The 20,245-nt window shown below is 41.1% G+C and overlaps 1 protein-coding gene across 1 annotated transcript in view; it reads right to left on the minus strand.

Moving 5' to 3' along the window:
- RTF1 (RTF1 homolog, Paf1/RNA polymerase II complex component) overlaps positions 1–20,245 on the minus strand; it is a 46,253-nt gene continuing 26,008 nt past the window's right edge. Inside the window, exons 5-18 of the mRNA XM_070378202.1 lie at positions 14,559–14,673; positions 13,769–13,880; positions 8,895–9,030; positions 8,222–8,399; positions 7,222–7,304; positions 5,988–6,075; positions 5,772–5,879; positions 5,111–5,188; positions 4,461–4,582; positions 4,231–4,288; positions 3,722–3,799; positions 3,161–3,256; positions 2,332–2,443; positions 1–2,097 (exon numbers count right to left, since the gene is read on the minus strand). Of these exons, the coding sequence (XP_070234303.1) occupies positions 1,991–2,097; positions 2,332–2,443; positions 3,161–3,256; positions 3,722–3,799; positions 4,231–4,288; positions 4,461–4,582; positions 5,111–5,188; positions 5,772–5,879; positions 5,988–6,075; positions 7,222–7,304; positions 8,222–8,399; positions 8,895–9,030; positions 13,769–13,880; positions 14,559–14,673 (1,471 nt within the window). The 3' untranslated portion in view covers positions 1–1,990. The remainder of the gene's footprint in view (positions 2,098–2,331; positions 2,444–3,160; positions 3,257–3,721; positions 3,800–4,230; positions 4,289–4,460; positions 4,583–5,110; positions 5,189–5,771; positions 5,880–5,987; positions 6,076–7,221; positions 7,305–8,221; positions 8,400–8,894; positions 9,031–13,768; positions 13,881–14,558; positions 14,674–20,245) is intronic.

Consider the following 20,245-nt stretch of genomic DNA (forward strand, 5'->3'; position numbering starts at 1 on the left):
TGCAGTTTTAATAAAAACTTTATTACACAGCCATAATGTAACCGACACTTCTCCAAATCCAAATGATACTAAATACAGATCTATATGGTGGATCAGAATGTCTCCAGCAAATTATATGGATTCTATCATTTCGTGTCTTTTAAAACAAGAAAGAAAAAGTCCGAGTTTGTCATGATACGAGAGGTCCCAGCAGCCTCCAGGACTCTTCTGGAGTCCAGGCAATGTTTAACAGTCTGTGATTCCACATTTACACAACAGTCTATAAAGAGTTTTGGTCAATGGACTATTCAAGTATATATGATTTTAATGAGTCCACCACCACTCCTTTGCCCAACTGAACTGTCACAGCCACCATATAGCTGTGTTACAGTCATTTATCCATTTTACAGTCACAATTCTTTTAAAAAAAACATTGATTGCTGCTTTTTTTTTTAAATAAAAAAAGTGTAAACTAAGTTAAAGCAACACTGAGGCTCTACTAAACCCAAAAGAGTTACCAAGTTCCTTTTTGTTTAAATACAACTTAATCCATGATTTCCCATCATCCCACTTTCTTATAGAAAGTACGGTGAAGAGATACAAGGCAGGGCTTTGAGATTCCTCTCCCTCTTGTGGGAATCAGCAGCTCTCAGCTGTTTCCTTTAGCTTAGTTCTTGTTTTATATAGTCAGCTGTACTTTGTTCTGAAAAGATTTGTTAAATGCCACTTTTATTTACACTTGGAGCTTTACACCTGAGAATGATTATCAAGCAGTCAGCTTATCTCTTTGCAAACATTTTATAAAGACATACATACTTCTTTGCTGGCTTCACCCTAGCTGCACAACAATATATATGCTTACCATATATATGTATACACACACACAGAACTGCACATGCTTGTAACATCTGCAACCTATATCTTTGTGTTCGTTCTCTCCACATTCATGTTGAATACTTTCTCTTAAAAAACAGAACAAAATATTATTCTTGCTGAAACGGCAAAACAGAATCACTAGGAAGAGACAAGTACATGGGGCAGGGAAAAGACACACTCTACATTCAGCCAAGAAGCTGTGGGCTGAACACATGGGCTGAGCAAGACACCTGTACCTCCCTAGTACCTAGCCATGGGCTTCCCTCCCACCTGCCAGGACACAGCTGACAGGGCAGGGGCCAAACTGAGGAGATTTCTCCGAGGTGGGAGGGTGATGGGAAAGAGGAGGTGGGGGAGAAGTTACACAGCTACAGCAGTCAGGACTGTTTAGTAAGAAGAATCACATTTAATGAGTTTCTTTCTTGCAGTTTCAGATGCTCAAGTACAGCTGAAAAAAATCTGAAACAGCTATAGCCCCATGACAGACAGATACAAAGAGTACTGCATTTTAAAAAAATGATAAAAAAATCCACACACTTACAGACACATACACACATACACACTCTCTCTCAAATAGACCCCCTCCCTCCCCACAAATGTACACTTTTTGGAAATTAAACTGGGTTTTCAAAACCCTTCTTCCACAAGATCGGAAGAAGAGAAAGATGAGAGAGAGGAGACGGGACTGTGGGTGCCCAGCCCCCACCCCCCACCAGGGCCGGGGGCCAAATGTTCAATGGTTGGGCCCAGGGCCATCCTGCACAGGATGCTGCCCAGTGCTGCTGCTGGGGGCTCCAGCAGGAACCCCAGCTCCACGGTAATACTGAATGCGTGCAGAGTGGCCAATGAACTGTGGTTTAAAAAAAAAAAAAGAAAAAGGCAAACACAAATCTAAAGACATGGATAAAGCCCAAGAGAGCCCAGGTTCACATTGGGTGGGTCCTGGGGGGTCGGTGGAGATGTTGCAGACCAGGGAAGTCTATACAGCAAATGGTTTATATTACAGATGACTGGCAGTTTAGAGTCTCTTCCCAGTTCCTGCTGCTCCAGCCCAGTGAGGGCAAATCAGAGGAAAGGAGGAAAAGTGGGACACTGTGATGGGCATGCGGGGTCAGAGGCAGCAGGCTGGGCGTGCTCAGATAAGCCCTCGTCGTTTTTTGTAGTCTTCCAAGTTCAGAGATCTCCTCGGAGCTCCATCCTTGGCCGGCGGAGCCTTGGAGGTGATGGCCAAGGCCTTTGATTCTACAGGAAAGAAGAGCAAACCGGCATCTGAGGCCCCCCGGTCTTGGGCTTCACTCCTCCAGGTAGTGTCCCTGTTCCCTCTCAAGATGGACCTGCAGCCTATCTTACTCTGGCCTCCATAAACACAGGTGACTAGACATCCCCATTTCTTTCCCAAAAGCAGGCCTCCTTGCTGGCTGAGAGTCATGGAGCCACCCTGGTCCTTGGCCATGACCAATCTCTACCTTCACCTACCTGAGCTGGGGACTTGTAAATCAATCTTCACGTCAAAGTCATGTACTTTGAACAAGTCTTCTGAGAGATCACTGGCTGATTTAGAATTCAAATCTTTATCCTTTCCCTGACCCTGCAATGGGAAGAGAAAAACTAATTATAGAGGGATAAATGCAACTAGACTTAAAGAAGCAGCAACCACTAATGGTAAAAACTGCTGCTCAAGTTCATTAGATCTTCCTATTAAAGACTCTTCTGATTTCTTCTCTCAGAGGGAGGGCAGGAGAGTCCACAGAGGTTTTATTTCTGAGCCTGAGAGGAGGGGGAGGGAAGGTTCATGGCTGTGGGTGAGGGCAGAAAGGGTAGGCTCAAGACAGCAAATCCCCCCTGACCCAAGATCTCCGGAATTTCTGGGAGTTTGGGCTCCTTAGGAAAAGGCAGAAAATGGCTTCTAAATGGGCAGTTTCTCTTGGTTTAACATTTCAGTTTACACGGAGCTTTCACTTTTACAACTGTCTCATCCTTACATATTATCTACTCCTGACTGTCCTATGAGTTAGGCAGGGTATATATTACCCCACCTTACATAGGAGAAAATGTGGATTAGAAGGCTAGAGGTCAGCTGCCTAAAGCCACAGTCAGGGGTTTCATGAAGTAGTGGTGTTGGGTTCAGAACTTATGTCATCTGACCAAAATTCAGTAGCTGTTTATTACATTTGTAAATAATGAGGATGAAGAAAGGACTGCAAGTGGGATGCCAAGTTCCTCCAGGTGGAGACAATCAAGCCCAAACCAGGAAGTGCCTGCTCTGGTGTAAAGGCCAGTGGCCGAGCTTCAGTGTTACACTTGCCTTGTTCATTTCCTTTGGAGCATCTGGTAACACTCCAGAACCGTATTTTGCGTTCAGCTGGGCCAATATGGCAGCTTGAACAGCTGGGTCTCTGGACTGAGAGAACAAGGAAGTTATTTTAGAGACTCTTCAACACTCACACAGTCCCACCACCAGTTTCTATCCCACCTACCACCACTAACACAAGCACTACAGTAGGCCCATCAGCAGTCCAGTGCGGTTTTCCTCCAGGCTACAAAAAGGGACAGTTAAAAGCTTTGAAGTCCAGCCCAGCCAGGCCCTTGCCAGGCAACCTAGCCTACACATTCTTCATTGTGCTGCACTGGTGAACCTGCCCTGGCAGCGCACTTTAGTCCACAGGTTTCTAAAGTCCATGCCAGGTTTTTACTACCCGTATGTCCTACAGTAAGATAAAAAAGGAAGCGTCCAGACCCAAGTGTTTGAGGCAAGCAAATCCCACTAAGACAACATTATTTTTAACTTCTTATTAATCTCCTAATGGAATTCATTTATGTCCCAGAATCTAGGTCCTGACTAAATATGTCCTCTTTAGGCACTCACATTAGAAACGATGGTAGGTTTACACTGTCGCCTGGTAAAGGGATCCATCTGTTGGTTTTTCATGTTGTGACTTTCAGCCTGAAACAGAGAGCATGTATTACAGAACTCTATCTCCTGCCCGCCCACACCTCTCATTTATCATAAGCATGCATATAAGTAACAGTCTTTGCAAGGCCCTGAAAAAGTCAAAGGCTGTCTATTAGCCTTTTCCCTTCAAGAACACCAGAACAGATTATGGGAGCAGTAACAACAAAAAAATTGGAAACTGATAAAAATAAATATGCGTGGAATAGAATCTAAAGATGGGGAGGGGTTAGCACAGAAGACTGTTGCTTTTTATTATAATGCCTTACACAGTTGTATGTGTACAGACAGACTATGTGTGTGTTGTGTACATGCTACTTTAGTAATTAAAAGAAAATATACTCAGGTGAGATACAGAAAAGATTACATGTTGTTTTATTAATTAAAACTACACTTAGTGATCTAGATCAAGCTGTCTCACTCACCACAAGGGCCTTCTCAGACTCCACAATGTTCCACTCCCGGTTCCGCTGGTTGATGTAACTGCGGGTGAGGAAAAGGGATGAGTCAGTGGGCTGTGAAAGGAGGGCGGGAACCATGGTGCCTGACCCCAGATATGTGGAGCCACTGGAGCACAGCACGTCCAAGGCCACAGCTCGCCTGATAACTGTGGACCAAGGATAGGAGCCCAATCAAAACAGGCTCTGAAGCACACCTGATAGCAGATATGTTCTTGGTCCGCTGGCGGTCCAAGGCCTCTGCTCGCTCCTCCAGCTCATTCAGCTGGTCTTGGATTTGTTTGGCCTTGTCCTGATCCCCCAGGTCCTCAGCCATGGCCTGTACACAGAGAGATGCATGAGATTTTGGCTATGACCAGCTCGGTATCAAGTGTCCCCTTCCTTCCAACACAGGCAAAATATCTTACATGATGAACAAATGACAGGAGGTATGAAGGAATAGCAAAAACAAACACCTCAGAACCCAGGCCCCGCCTGGCTAACTCACCCTAACAAGGCTCACCCCACCCTGACATGAAGAATAGAAAGCCACCTGCCATGGTGGGGCTGCGCAGTATCGTTCGTCTATTCGGGCCCAGTGCTGATACTGCCCTGGGGCCTATCTTATTACACGTGAAACTAAAGTGACGAGGAGGGGAGGAGAATGGAACGGGCAAGATCAGCTTCCACTGAGAGAAAGGAGAACAGCCAAGGGATGCTGCCCAGATGCTAAGAAAATCTGTGATGCTTACAGTCAAGCCCTGCATTTTCTCCCAATCCTGCCACTACTGACTTGGCAGAGGATGAACAAGTCTGGTTTCCGTATCTCCTTGCAGGACAGGGAAAGAAGTTCAACACAAGTCCTCACCTTTTCCTTCAGAAGCTGCGTTTTCTTCATAGCATAGTTGGGTGGAGCTTTCCTGAATCTTTCTTTCTCTTTTACAATCTGTACCAGAGAGGAGACACCAGCAGTGAGGTATTCCTAAACTACTTTTGTAGGCAGGACAGGTGACCCCATTGTGGAGGTAAGCAGATAGTTAAAAGAGGGCTGCTCTTCCTATGGCAGTGCCATGCCCCACACCCAGAGCGAGTTCATTCCAAGGGGTACTATGCTGCTTCCAGGGTCCCAGAGAGTCTTCCTGGCTAGCGCAAAGGAACATGCACCAATAAACAGCAGCAGCCCAAGGGCCTTGTACTGTAAGGCTATCCTCTGTCCAAGAGAACAGAGATCAAACCATTTTACCAAAATGTCTTGGAGAAAGGAAACTCTTGAAGGACCAAGCCTAGCAGAAGAACAGAGATCCCTGAGCCCTGAATCTACTTTGTTAGGCTGTGATTTCAAGTGACAGTGTACAAGAAAATCCTGATGAACTATAAATTCTAAGGTAGTAATAACAGAATTCCCTCTTCCTCATGCAATAGTGGTAGAGCCAAAAATGTCAAAATACAGGAAAGAAAAGACAGGCATGATCTTCTCTAACACTTGGCTCTTGATGAGTCTCCAGACTCTGGGATACGAGGTTTCTTACCTCTTCAATGTCCTGGTCATTGAATTTATAATTAAGAGCTTCTTTAATAGATAATTCCTTCTTATTGATTTCATCTAGAGTGGGCAACTGCATGCCAGCAGAGAACATCTGGACCAAAACGCAATAAAAGGGTTGTTTATAATAAAGAATTTGGGAAAGAGGCTCTGTCAATATTTTCATGAACAACTGCTAGGGAGGTGCTGTCTACTCACTCACCGCTTCTTTCCACTTCATGAATTCGCTCTCAGTGAACTCTTGGTTTGAGACAAACTCTAGGCGGAACACTCGCTGGTCACTGCCATGCCTGCATGAAAAAGAGCAGCTTCAGGAAGGGCCATGTTGACTGCAGCGCCAGCAGATCAATCCCTCCAGACTCCACACTGCCTATCTCCAAGGGCCTCCATCTTGGCCACCCTTTAGAATCATCTACAAAGATTTACAAAACTTCCAATGGCAAGGCAGCACTCTAGATCAACTGAATTAGAATCTCTGGGAGTAGGAACCAGCCACTGAAATAACACAAACAACAACAAAAAACCTTCCAGGCTGTTCTAAAGAGCAGCCATGATTAAGCATCAGTGTGAGCACTGGAAGCAAGTAGACTTAGCCAGTGCTTCAGAAGTCCATTTACAATAAAATCGGTCACAGTCAACTGGCATCAAGAATATGAAATGTTATGGAGGTATCTGAATGACAAGGAGGTTCTATCCCTAGAGAGAAAGAACACTGCCTTTCTACTGATCCCTGTGCCAGCCACGTGAGTCAGTGCCTGCCTCACAGGGACAGTCACTCTTAGCATGTCATGACTACTGCCTAACCCAACTGGCTCTTTTCAACAGTCCAGGAGAAATGATGGGAATGGGAGAAGAGAACAGAGAGACCACAGAGGCCAAATAAGGCCAAGGCAGAGGTGTGTCTGTGACCCACTATCTGTAGTGACCTGGCAAGCTACTTCTATTCCTTCCCATATGGGGCCTTTAGAATTTTCAGGCTCCAAGCAGGTAGGGACTTGTGTATTTTGTTCTCACCTCTATCCTGATGCCTACAACTGTGGCACGTAGCCAGCATTCAGTCAATATCAAGTTACTGAGGCACAAACTAAATCCAAAAAGGTGACCTGGCTTGTGAGAGATCAGGTTAGTTGTTGACGGAGCCAGGACCAGAAGCAAGCCTCCTGCCCACACTCACTGAGGAACGCCTGCAGGACCCTGGGAGGAGCGGGTCTTGTGATCGTCTTCCTTCTACGTGTTCCAGCACTCAACATCCCCTATGAGACAGCTACCTCCTACCTTCCCTATAGGCAAAGGCGGAACACAAGTTTCCCTCCAAGCCCCTGGTGGGGACACAAACAGTATTATAAGAAAGAGAACACTGGGAGCAAACAACAGCCCCAGCAGGCCATGCCTGTTTGCAGTGGGAACAGAATCGGCCACGGAAGCACCTCTCCTACCGTAGCTGTAGCCCTTTGTTTGTTCTGGTGCCACCAAGCTGGTAAACTTTGGCGGTTTCCACAACACCCGTGATCTCAGCAACCTAAGTGAGGACAGAGACACCAGTTACAACACACTCGTTCGAAGTCCTCCACCCCACCCTCTGGCTTCATCTGCCTGAGTGCAGATGAGTGACACTAAACTGAGAGGAGCCCCACAGCTTCAAGGTGTTCTGGGCACCGTCCTCAGGCTTAGGACTCAGACAGCAAAGCACCTGTGCCCAGAGTAAGTGAGGATGCAGTTAGCTTGGTGGGGCCCATTGGCAAATTCCCCTCTAACTTAATTCTGCCTTATTGGGGGTGCACTTGGCTTTCAGACGTCAGTTTTATCAATCAAATGTGAAGACCATGATGTCTGTTTCTGTTGCCAAGGTTTCTGGGACGTGGCATGGCCACTGGTCCTCACACAAGGGGGTGAACACAGGTTAAAATCAAACAACTCAGAACAAAACAAACAAAAAAAGAAAAGAAAAAACAAACCAACCAGCTATGTTCTTTCTAGTCATCCAGGCCACAGAAGCAGAGCTGGAACTCATAAAATAATCTCAATAGGCTGGAAGGTTTTGTTTACTTTTTAAACCTCAATATAACTCCCTGTTCCAGAAGTCACTTAGTATGTAATGTGGAAATTTTTCATTATTTTTCAAATTAATAAATCTTCCAGATTACATAACTCCTGACAAAGACTTCATAAATGTCTCCTGTCTTGCTTTTATATGGAAGGATACAGAAAATCATTCTAAATCTAAACTTTTGGGCTCCAAGTACTCTTCCTGGCAGCAGGTCAGCTTGATCCCTGGTTGCCTCAGATTGTGGCTAATCTAATGAAATCTCAGCTGCAATCTATTTTCCCATCAAATGCTAGCAGAAAAGTGACAGGTCTGTTCAGCAGTTCATACTCTTAGCTAAGAATCATTATATTTAAAACATCCTACAACTGTCCAAGGAAAGAAATACTAACCCGGTAAACTGGTTTGCTGTTGTGGTTTCCGATGCCAATCCGTACAAAGCATCCTGTGACTGTTTTAGCGAAGAAGGGCATATGACACCAACGTTCCAGCTTATGCCGTGATAATCGAACGCGATTCAATTCCTCTGGTAAGGAGACAGGTTGTGATTTTGGAGGGATCTCTTCTTTCCTGTGAGGAACAAAGGATGCTGGGCAAACTGTTCATTGTACTAACAGATCAAGGTAAATAAAAAATACCAACTTCTTAAAACTTCACCAAAGTATATGTGATTTCATACAGCAGGAGAAATACATGAAGCAACAGGAAAGTGGGACTACAATCCTGTTCCTAACCAGGACTGTGAACTGTCTCGAATGAGGCTGCCAGCCCAGATAACCCACTATCATAGAAAGAAAACCAAGGGAAGCTCTTGGCTAATCCAAGGGTGACATGAAAGCAATTCCCACCTGCCAAATCTTGATGAAATGTTCAGGGGCGCAGCCTATGAGCCAAAGGCAGAAGCCTGTTTGGCTGATGTGCTCGCAAACTCAGCTCAGCAATTCAGGGTACTTGACCAGACCACAGTTTGTCACCAAACAGGAGGAGATATTTGGAAACTACACTAAGCCTTTCCCCGTAGAACCCACCCATCCGGACTACTAGACCAAAATGTGCACAGCTTACTCCTCTTCCTCGTCGGATGACGTTGTTCGGGATGAGCGGTCTGACTTTTCACTGGACTTGTCATCCTCCTCCTCCTCCTCGTCATCAGAGTACACCTCACTAGTTTTTAATGGCTGTTTCTTGGCGAGGAGCTCAGCTTAAAAAAAAAAAAAAGGAAATGTTTACTGAGGTTTTCTCAATAAGAAACTGAAACATCTTTCATCTCTGAAAAAAAGGACTGGAATGTAGAAAGAGATTTAATAGATAGCTCCATCATCTCTGGCCTGGATTGTGATTACTTGGGCTATCTATACAAGTGAGTTACCCAGAAAGCAGAAAGTTTAAAATCGCAACAAATGTCAAGCCCCAGCAGACAAAAATAAAGGGGGTGGGGGGGGTGTTGGAAGATAGTCACTAAGTGGGCAAAAAGGGACACCAACTCTGCAGACACTTGTCTTTTATTGTTCTCAAGACACTTGGAGATGGACAGGAAAAATGAGGAAAAACTAAAGATGTCTTCAGCGTCTTTCAGGGAAATCTTATTTTGAATTTACAGCACTACATGTAATAGCACAAGACTGAAAACAACCCAAATGTCTGCAAAGGCGAGTGGTTGAATCACCTCTAGCACACTGACCCAGTGAGCCACCCTGCAGCTGCGAAACAAGGAATGAGCCAAGCTGAACCATTACATTGCATCCTGAGTCAGAAAATCTTTTTAAATGAAGAGATAGTGAATATCTTAGGATGGGCTTCATATGGTTACTGTATCTACTACACAACTTTGCTACTGTAGACAAGAAGCAGCCACAGACAATTATGAAAAATGGGCATCGCTGTATTCCAGTCGAATCATTACAAAACAGGTAGTCTACCAACCACTGCTCGACCTAAGGAGTTATCTCTAGAATGTATGAGTAAGTGAAAAAAGCAAGGTAGAGAAAAGTGTGTATAATGCGCTACCATTAATTCAAGATGGAAGGTGAATCTGTTCCTTTTGTTTAAAAAACTAAAAAGGAAGGCTGCCTACTATGGGAGGGAGGCAAGGAGTGAAACAGAAGGGTATAGGTGCTATATTTCTGTGAACATACCTTATTTAGAAAGTTTGACTTTGGAACCTTGTATTTTATATAATCATAAAACAAAAAATAATAATAATATCATCTCTACAGATCACAAATAAAATGAAACAAAGTATTCACTTGATGGCACAACCACACAAAAAGAACTCTAATAAGTGACTTTTTTTTGGGCCACGCCACCTGGCTTGTGGGATCTCAGGACTCTGCCCAGGGATTGAACATAGGCCAAGGCAGTGAAAGCATCAAATTCTAACCACTAGACCACCAAGGAACTCCCAACAAGTGACTCTGAAAAAGTCATTTGAAAGATATACAGACCAATGAAATAGAGAGCATAGAAATAAACCCTTGCATCTATGGTTAGATGATTTCTGACAAGGATGACAAGACCAATCAATAGGGAAATGACAGTCATCTCAAAACCTTGTGCTGGGAAAACTAGATATCCCACATGACAAAAAAAAAGTAGACTCTTACTTCCCACCATACAAAAAAATTGAATCAAAGATCTACATGTAACAGTTAAAATTATCAAGCTTTTTGAAGGAATAGGGGGAAAACTTTATGACACTGCGTTTGGCAATGATTTCTTGGATATGATATCCAAAGCACAGGCAACAAAAGAAAAAAAAGTAGATAAACAGTAGAAGATAAATAGTACTTCATCAAAATTAACTTTTATGCATCAAACAACACTATTAAGACGAAACAGACAACCTATAGATCAGGAGAAAACAGTTGTAAATCATATACCAGATAAAGGACTAAAATTGAAAATAATTAAAGAAGTCCTTCTACTCAGTAACAACAAAAAACAGAGAACTTGATTAAAAAACGGGCGAAGGACTTGACTAGACATTTCACCAAAGAAGATATCCAAATGGCCAAGAAGCATACAAAAAAATGCTCAATATCACTAGTCATTAGAAAAAGGCAAATCTAAACCACAATAAGATACCACTTCATACCCACTAAGATGGTTATAATAAAAAAGACAATGACAAGTGTTAGTAAGGATGTGAAAACAGGGGAGAACGCTCATACATTGCTGGTGAAAATGCAAAATGGTTAAGTCTCTTGGAAAACTGCCTGGCAGTTTCTCAAAAGGTCAAACACAAAGTTACCATCAGTCAGTCAGTTCAGTCGCTCAGTCGTGTCCGACTCTTTGTGACCCCATGAATCGCAGCACACCAGGCCTCCCTGTGCATCACCAACTTCCGGAGTTTACTCAAACTCATGTCCATCGAGTCAGTGATGCCATCCAGCCATCTCATCCTCTGTCGTCCCCTTCTCCTCCTGCCCCCAATCCCTCCCAGCATCAGGGTCTTTTCCAATGAGTCAGCTCTTCACATGAGGTGGCCAAAGTATTGGAGTTTCAGCTTTAGCATCAGTCCTTCCAATGAATACTCAGGACTGATCTCCTTTAGGATGGACTGGATGGATCTCCTTGCAGTCCAAGGGACTCTCAAGAGTCTTCTCCAACACCAAAGTTACCATATGCTTCAACAATTCACTCCTAAGTGTATAGGCAAGAGAAGTGAAAACCTGTCTACCCAATAACTTACACATAAATGCTCAGAGCAGCATTATTTGTAACAGTCAAAAAGTGAAAACAATCCAGTGTCGCTCAAGAGGTGAAGGGACAAATAAAACGTGTACAGACATATAATGGAACATTATTCAGACATAAAAGGAAAAAGTATGATACATGCTACAACATGGTGAATCTAGAAAGCATGCTAAGAAGTCAGACACAAGAGACCATATAGTGTATGATTCCATGTATATGAAATGTCCAGAACAGGCAAGTCCATAGTGACAGAAAGTAGACCAGTGATTGCCTAGGGCTGGGAAATAACAGGACTGAGGGGGTGACAGCTAAAGGATATGAGGTTTCTTTTTAGAGTAATGAAACATTTGAAAACTCATTGAGCTTTATGATACAGCTGTGAATATACTAAAGGCCCTGTATGCTTTAAATGAGTAAACAGTATGGTACCTTAATTATACCTCAAGAAAGTTGTTATAAAGCATAAACAAAACAAAACAACCTTGGCATCCTAGTTTTGAAACAGATATATCTAGTATGAGGCTCAAAATGAATTTATCATAAAAAAAAAAATCCTAGCTCTGGATATCAAAAAGACTTAGAAGTAATAACCAATCCAGTAGCATTCCTTGTGTCTAGATTATGGTTAAAATGCAATTTCTTATGAGGGAGAAAAAAACCCACCCCAAAGCACAAAGATGAATTGGGCTCCTTAGAGAAATGGCTGACTCTAAATCCAGAAAGCAAGAAAGCTATGAAAGACCACTGGATTATTAAAGACTAAGGCCTCTGTTTCCTGTCAAAGAATTCAGGCTACAACTGGTTGAAGATAAGACAATTTGAGTCTCAACAATAATAACTGCAATGGAATAAAAACATAAAGTATGTTAAAAATCCATGGGTTCCCAAAGATATTCAAAACAAACAAATCTCACTGGTTACAGCTGGAGTTTGCTAAGGAACTATCTCATTCTTTTGAGAACTAGTAAATACAAAATGTCCCTGGTGTTAACTGAACAGCTGGTAAGTTTCTCTTTATATAAGTATACCAGATAGTAGATGAAAGAATGATATCACCATTTTGTGGCTTAAAGACTTAAACATGAGACATGACACCATAAAACTCCTAGAAGAGAACACAGGCAAAACATTCTCTGATATAAATCACACCAATGTTTTCTCTGTCTCCCAAGGCAATAGAAATAAAAGCAAAATAAACAAATGGGACCAACTCAAACTTACAAGCTTTTGCATAGCAAAGGAAACCATAAATAAAATGAAAAGACAACCTACAGACTGGAAGAAAATATTGGTCACTTTTTTTTTGCTGTGGTAATGGTACTGTAGTTATATTTAAGAGTCCTAATCTTTTAGAAATACATATTGAAGTATTTATGGTTGAAATGTGATGATGCTGAGATTTACTTTAAAATAACCCAAAGAGGGACTTCCCTGGTGGTTCAGTGGCGAAGACTCTGCACTCCCAATGCAGGTGGCCTAGGTTCAATCCCTGGTCAGGAAACTAGACCCCACACATTGAAACTCAAGAGTTCACATGCCGCAACTAAAGATTCCACATGCTGCAACTAAGACCTGGTGCAGCCGAGGCAGTACAGATTTAATAAGACTGGCTATGAGCTGACTGCTGAAGTTGGAGGATGGGTTCATGAGTTTATTATACTATTCTCTGTGTTTGGAACTTCTAGTCAAGGCTATGGTTCTTCCTGTGGTCATGTATGGATGTGAGAGTTGGACTGTGAAGAAAGCTGAGCGCCGAAGAATTGATGCTTTTGAACTGTGGTGTTGGAGAAGACTCTTGAGAGTCCCTTGGACTGCAAGGAGATCCAACCAGTCCATTCTGAAGGAGATCAGCCCTGGGATTTCTTTGGAAGGACTGATGCTAAAGCTGAAACTCCAGTACTTTGGCCACCTCACGCAAAGAGTTGACTCATTGGAAAAGACTCTGATGCTGGGAGGGATTGGGGGCAGGAGGAGAAGGGGACGACAGAGGATGAGATGGCTGGATGGCATCACTGACTCGATGGACGTGAGTCTCAGTGAACTCCAGGAGTTGGTGATGGACAGGGAGGCCTGGCGTGCTGCGATTCATGGGATTGCAAAGAGTCAGACATGACTGAGCGACTGAACTAAACTGAACTGAATACTTGAGAGCTAAAAGGGTGAGCGGGGAGATAAAAATGGCATTGGGAAGTCAAATCATATGATCAAAGACACAAAGCAGCCATTGTCTTTTCCCCACTTACCTGTTCTGTTCTTCCGTTTTTCTCGCTCTGCCTTTAGTTCCTCCATGGCTTGAGATTTCTTATCTAGTTTCTCATCCCGTTTGGAGCGTCGTTCCTTGTTGTGGGATGTTACCTGTGAAGGGAAAGGTATATAGGATGGTTCTCTTCACCAATAGCTGAGGACATTCTCTGTAACTAACAATAATTCAGTTCTCCAATGTGAATCTATATTGGCTGCAGAAACTGAAATTTGTTTAAGGGGAGACAGCATCCTCTTGTGGACAAAGAGGACTGAGCAGTATAGTCAGTCCTGTCTTATCTGGCTAATAAAGAGAAAGCCAAAGAAATATCAACGTAAACACTTTCCGAAAGGACTCCCTAGATTGTAGCTAACTTTTGTTAATACTGTCAGTGAAGCTTTTTGTTATAAACGCAGAGATAACTAATTTTCCCGGCTACATTTGTTACCAAGTCCAGGATGACATACACCTGAGTAAACATCATAACCAATTTAGCTACCTGGGACAAGAAGTTTACCAACTTTCCCTTAAGGAATGCTCACACACCAAATGAGCTGCTTTTTTACATGCAGACTTCAGTAGAATTCCCAAGGAGTTAAACAGCACAGCTAATGGTGAAATGATATGTCCAGAGATTAATGAAACCTACAAGATGAAGACACCACATAAACAGTCTTGCACTAACTGACCTAAGCTGATTATAATATAAACCCATCTTTTACATAAACATACATACACACTCAAAACAGAGGTATTACTCTTGGGATAATAAGGACTACTGTATGTCCTACCTGAGATTCTTGAATCTGTGTCAGTTTTTTCTTTTCCTGCTCTTCTTCCTGCTTTTTCTTTTTTTCTTTCTTTTCTTTCTTTTTGGCTGTTTTCAGTTTTTTCCTGATTTCAAATCTGTTTAAAAGATATTTGTTCGGTTTTTAAGTGGCAATGAAATACTTGTAAGGACTGACTTCTATTAGATAGGAGAAAGAAAATAAGTGGGGGGGGAGGAGTTAATGTTTTAGTTTCCTACAAGAAACTCCAATATATTAAGTATGTTAGAAATACTGAATATAAGCACATCGAAAGTACTGGACAGCATTCTGTTGAAATAGACTTAAAAATGAGAGAAGATATTTAGGATCCTCCTGTATCTTGTTGGTAATACACAGCTCTTCCTCAACTTCACAAAATGGAAGAAAAGAGTTAATTATTGGATTAACTCCAATGGTGTCTCATTAGAAACATAATGGAGCCACAGAGAATCACTGTCACATTTTGAAGGTGGTCAAGACACAGGCTGTATTTTTAAAATACCACTTGACAGCTTTCTTATTTAGGAAAAATAACTCCCTCAGCTCTACCACAGCAAACATGTGAATAAATATGCTATTCTCTTAAACAAATGCAATTGAGGCTCTCTCCCTGTAACAAAAATTAGGGTTTTATGAAACAAAACTATTGTTTTGTGTAAATTTAAGGAATTTTATGGAAGGGATAAACAATAAGAATATAAGAATATTAAACTTTTTGTAACATTATAAAATAACTCCAATTATAAAATTTTTTTTACTTAGCTCTTAATAGGGTCAATATACAAAAATTAATTGTATTTCAATATATTTGCAGTGCTTAATCCAAAAATGAAATAAAGAAAACAATTCCATTTACAGTAGCATCCAAAAAAATAAATACAATATTTAGGAATAAATTTAACAAAACAAGTGCTAGTCTTTTACGCCAAAAACTAAAGAACTGTTGGAAGAAATTAAACAATATCTAAGTAAGTAGAAAGATACCATATTCACAGATTGAAAGACTTCAGATGGCAACACTTGCAAATTTGATAAACAGATTCAACACAAGTCCTATAAAAATCCCAGCTGTTTCTTTTCACTGCTGTGAAAACTGATAAGCCAATACTAAAATTCCTATGGGAATGCAGAGGGCTTCAGATAGTCAAAACAATTTTGAAAAAGAACAAAGTTGGATAACAACACTTCACAAGTTAAAAACTGACTATACAGCTACAGTAATCAAAACTGTATGATATTGGCATAACAATAAACAATGATCAATGGAACAGAATAGAGTCAACAAATAAATCCATATACCCACAGACAACTGATTTTCAACAATGGGGCCAAGACTGGGGAAAGAATAGTCTTTTCAACAAGTGATACTGAACGACTGGATAACTACACCAAATAATAAAGCTGAATTCATACCTCACACCATAAAAAAAAAAGAGAGATCTGAAAATGGATCAATGAGAGGCAGAGGGGTAAATCAGAAGGTTGGGATTGATATATACACAATACTACATGTAAAATAGATAACCAACAAAGACCTACTGTAGACCACAGGGAATTCTACTCAATACACTATAATAGTCTATATGGGAGAAGATTCTGAAAAAAGAATAGATATATGTATAATTGAATTGCTCTGCTGTATACCTGAAACTAACACAACACTGTAAATCAACTATACTCCAATGTAAAATTAAAAAAAAAATCAATGATCTAAATATAAGAACTAAAATTATAAAACTTATAAGAAAACATAGGGGTAAATGTTCATGACTGGATTTGGCAATAAATTCTTAGCTATGATACCAAAAGTTTGAGCAAGAAAAGAAAACATTTATTGTACACACAAATTTTTAAATTTTGTGCATTAAGCAATACTTGACAGTGAAAAAATACAACCTACAGAATGGGAAAAGATACTTGCAAATTCTGTATCTGATAAGGGCCTGCTGCTGCTGCTAAGTCGCTTTAGTCATGTCCAACTCTGTGCGACCCCATAGACGGCAGCCCACCAGGCTCCTCTGTCCACGGGATTCTCTAGGCAAGAAAACTGGAGTGGGTTGCCATTTCCTTCTATGATAAGGGCCTAGTAGCCAGGATGGCATCACTGACTCGATGGACGTGACTCTGAGCGAACTCCGGGAGTTGGTGATGGACAGGGAGGCCTGGTGTGCTGTGATTCATGGGGTCACAAAGAGTTGGACACGACTGACTGAACTGAACTGAACCAGAATACATAAAGAACTCTTAAAACTTAACAAAAAGACAAATAACCCAATTTAGAAAATAGGCAAAGCATATGAACAAAAATTTCTCCAGCAAGGATTTGAAAAGATTCTAAACATTATTAGTCAACAGGAAAATGCTAATCAAAACCACAATGAGATACTTCACAGTCACCAGGATAGTTATTATGGAAAAATAACAAGTGTTGGCAAGGATATGGAGAAACTGGAACTCTCATACATTGCTTGGGGGAAAGTAAAATGATGCAGCTGCTCTGGAAAACAGTTTGGTGGTTTCTCAAAAAGTTAAACATAAAATTACCATATGACTCAGCAATTCCACTCCTAGGTATGTATCCAAAAGAACTGAAAATAGATACTTAAATATTTGTACATGAATGTTCATAGTAGTAGTATTCATAACAGCAAAAAGATGTCAAAACAGATTAATAGGTAAACAAAATGTGACGTATACACTTAATGGAATATTATTCAGCCATAAAAAGGAATGAAGTACTGACACATGCTACATGAATGAACTTCAAAAATATGCTAGGTGAAAGAAGTCAGGCACAAAAGCCTATATATTTATGATTCCATTTATATATAATGCCCAGAATTTGGCAAATCTATAAAGACACAAAGTAAGTTAGTGGTTTCCTAAGGCTAGGAGGCAACAGAGAACTGAGTACCAGTAAGTACATGGTTTTTTCCTGGGGTGATGAAAATGTTCTGAAATTAACTGTGGCAGTGGCTATACAACTTTCATTTCAGTTCAGTTCAGTCCCTCAGTCATGTCCGACTCTTTGCAACCCCATGAACTGCAACACGCCAGGTATCACCAACTCCCAGAGTCCACCCAAACTCATGTCCATTGAGTCAGTGATGCCATCTAACCATCTCATCCTCTGTCTTCCCCTTCTCCTCCTGCGCTCAATCTTTCCCAGCATCAGGGTCTTTTCAAATCCATCAGCTCTTCGCATCAGGTGGCCAAAATATTGGAGTTTCAGCTTTAACATCAGTCCTTCCAGTGAACACTCAGGACTGATCTCCTTTAGGATGGACTAGTTGGATCTCCTTGCAGTCCAAGGGACTCTCAAGAGTTTTCTCCAACAGCACACAGTTCAAAAGCATCAATTCTTCTGCGCTCAGCTTTCTTTATCAATATATTAAAAAAAAAATCACTGAATCACTTTCAACCACTTTCAATGGGTGGATTCTATGGTGTGTAAAAATATATCTGAATAAAGTTATTTTTAAAAGTTAATATCTGAGGTGCTGGAAAACTGGACAGCTACGTGCAAAAAGAAAAAAACTAGAACATTTTCTTAAAAAAAAACACAAAAACTCAAAATGGATTAAAGACATAAATATAAAACCAGAAATCATAAAACTCCTAGAGGAAAACATAAGCAGAATACTCTTTGAGATAAATTATAGCAATATTTGTTTGGATCTGTCTCCTAAAGCAAAGGAAATGAGAGCAAAAATAAACAAATGGGACCTAATTAAACTTAAAAGCTTTTAAAGAGTAAAGGAAACCATTGACAAAACAAAAAGACAAGCTACTGAATGGGAGAAAATATTTGCAAATGACAAAACTGTTAAGGGGTTAATATAAAAAATATATAAACAGCTCATACAACTCACTATCAAAAAAACAAAACCTGATTGAAAAATTGGCAGAAGACCTGGATAGACATTTTTCCAAAGAGGAAATGCAGATGACCTATAGGCACATGAAAAGATGCTCAGTATTACTAATCATTATGGAAATCAAATCAAAACCACAATGAGGTATTATTATGTCACAGAATGGCTATCATCAAAGAGAACACAAAGAACAAATGGAGGAAGTTAATTGGCGCAGCCAGTGTGGAAAACAGTTTAGAGGTTTCTCAAAAAACTAAAAACAGAATCACTACATGACCCAGCAATTCCGCTCCTGGGTATATATTTAACAAAAACAACAAAGAACTAATTCAACAAGATACACACACTCCCATGTTCATAGCAGCATTATTTACAATTACCAAGATATGCAATGAATGGATAAAGATGTGGCATGTACACACACACATCCACACACACACACCAGAACACTATTCAGCCATAAAAAAGAATGAAACGTTGCCATTTGCAACAACATGGATGAATCTGCAGGGGATTATGCTAAGAAAGGGGATTCCCATGTGGCACTAGTGGTAAAGAACCTGCCTGCCAATGAAGGAGACCTAAGAGTTGTGGGTTCAATCCCAGGGTGGGGAAGATCCTCTGGAGGAGGAAATGGCACTCCAGTATTCTAGCCTAGAGAATCCCAAGGACAGAGGAACCTGGAGGGCTGCAGTCCTCTGAGTCGCAAAGAGTCAGACATGACTGACAACATAGCACATGCTAAGTGAAGGAAGTCCGACACAGAAGAACAAATACTGTATGATATCACTGATGTGAAATCTAAAAAATACAACAAACTAATGAATATAACAACAAAAACAAAAAAACAGATCCACAGACACTGAGAACAAACTAGTGGTTACCAGTGGGGAGAGGCACTATGGGGGTAGGGAATTAAGAGGTGCAAACTACTGTGTATAAAATAAGCTACAAGGATATAGTGTACAGCATGGAATATAGCCAATATTTTACAATAACTAACAATATAAATTGGGAAGAGTATAACAAGGCTGTACACTGTCACCCTGCTTATTTAACTCCTATACACAGTACATCATATGAAATGCTGGAAGAATCACAAGCTGGAATCAAGATTGCAAGGAGAAATATCAGCAACCTCTGATATGCAGATGATACCACTCTAATGGCAGAAAGTGAAGAGGAGCTGAAGAGCCTCTTGATGAGGGAGAAAGAAGAGATTAAAAAAGCTGGCTTAAAACACAACATTCAAAAAACTAAGCTCATGGCATTCAGTCCCATCACTTCATGCCAAACAGGAGGGGAAAAGTGGAAGCAATGACAGATTTATTTTCTTGGGCTCCAAAATCACTGCAGATGGTGACTGCAGCCATGAAATTAAAAGATGCTTGCTCCTGGGAAGGAAAGCTATAACAAAGCTAGGCAGCATATTAAAAAGCAGATACATCACTTTGCTGACAAAGGTCCGTATAGTCAAAGCTATGATTTTTCCAGTATTAATGTACAGATGTTGAGCTGGACCATAAAGAAGACTGAGTGCTAAAGAATAAATGCTTTTGAATTGTGGTGCTGGAGAAGACTCTTGAGAGTCCCTGGGACTGCAAGGAGATCAAAGCAGTCAACCCTAATGGAAATGAATCCTGAATATTCGTAAGAAGGACTGATGCTGAAGCTGAAGCTCCAATGCTATGTCTATTTAACGTGAATAGCCGACTCACTGGAAAAGACCCTGATGCTGGGAAAAACTGAAGGCAGAAGGGGAAGAGGGTGGCAGAAGATGAGATGGTTAGATAG

Source organism: Bos mutus, chromosome 10 (assembly GCF_027580195.1).
Source record: "Bos mutus isolate GX-2022 chromosome 10, NWIPB_WYAK_1.1, whole genome shotgun sequence".
NCBI lineage: Eukaryota > Metazoa > Chordata > Mammalia > Artiodactyla > Bovidae > Bos > Bos mutus.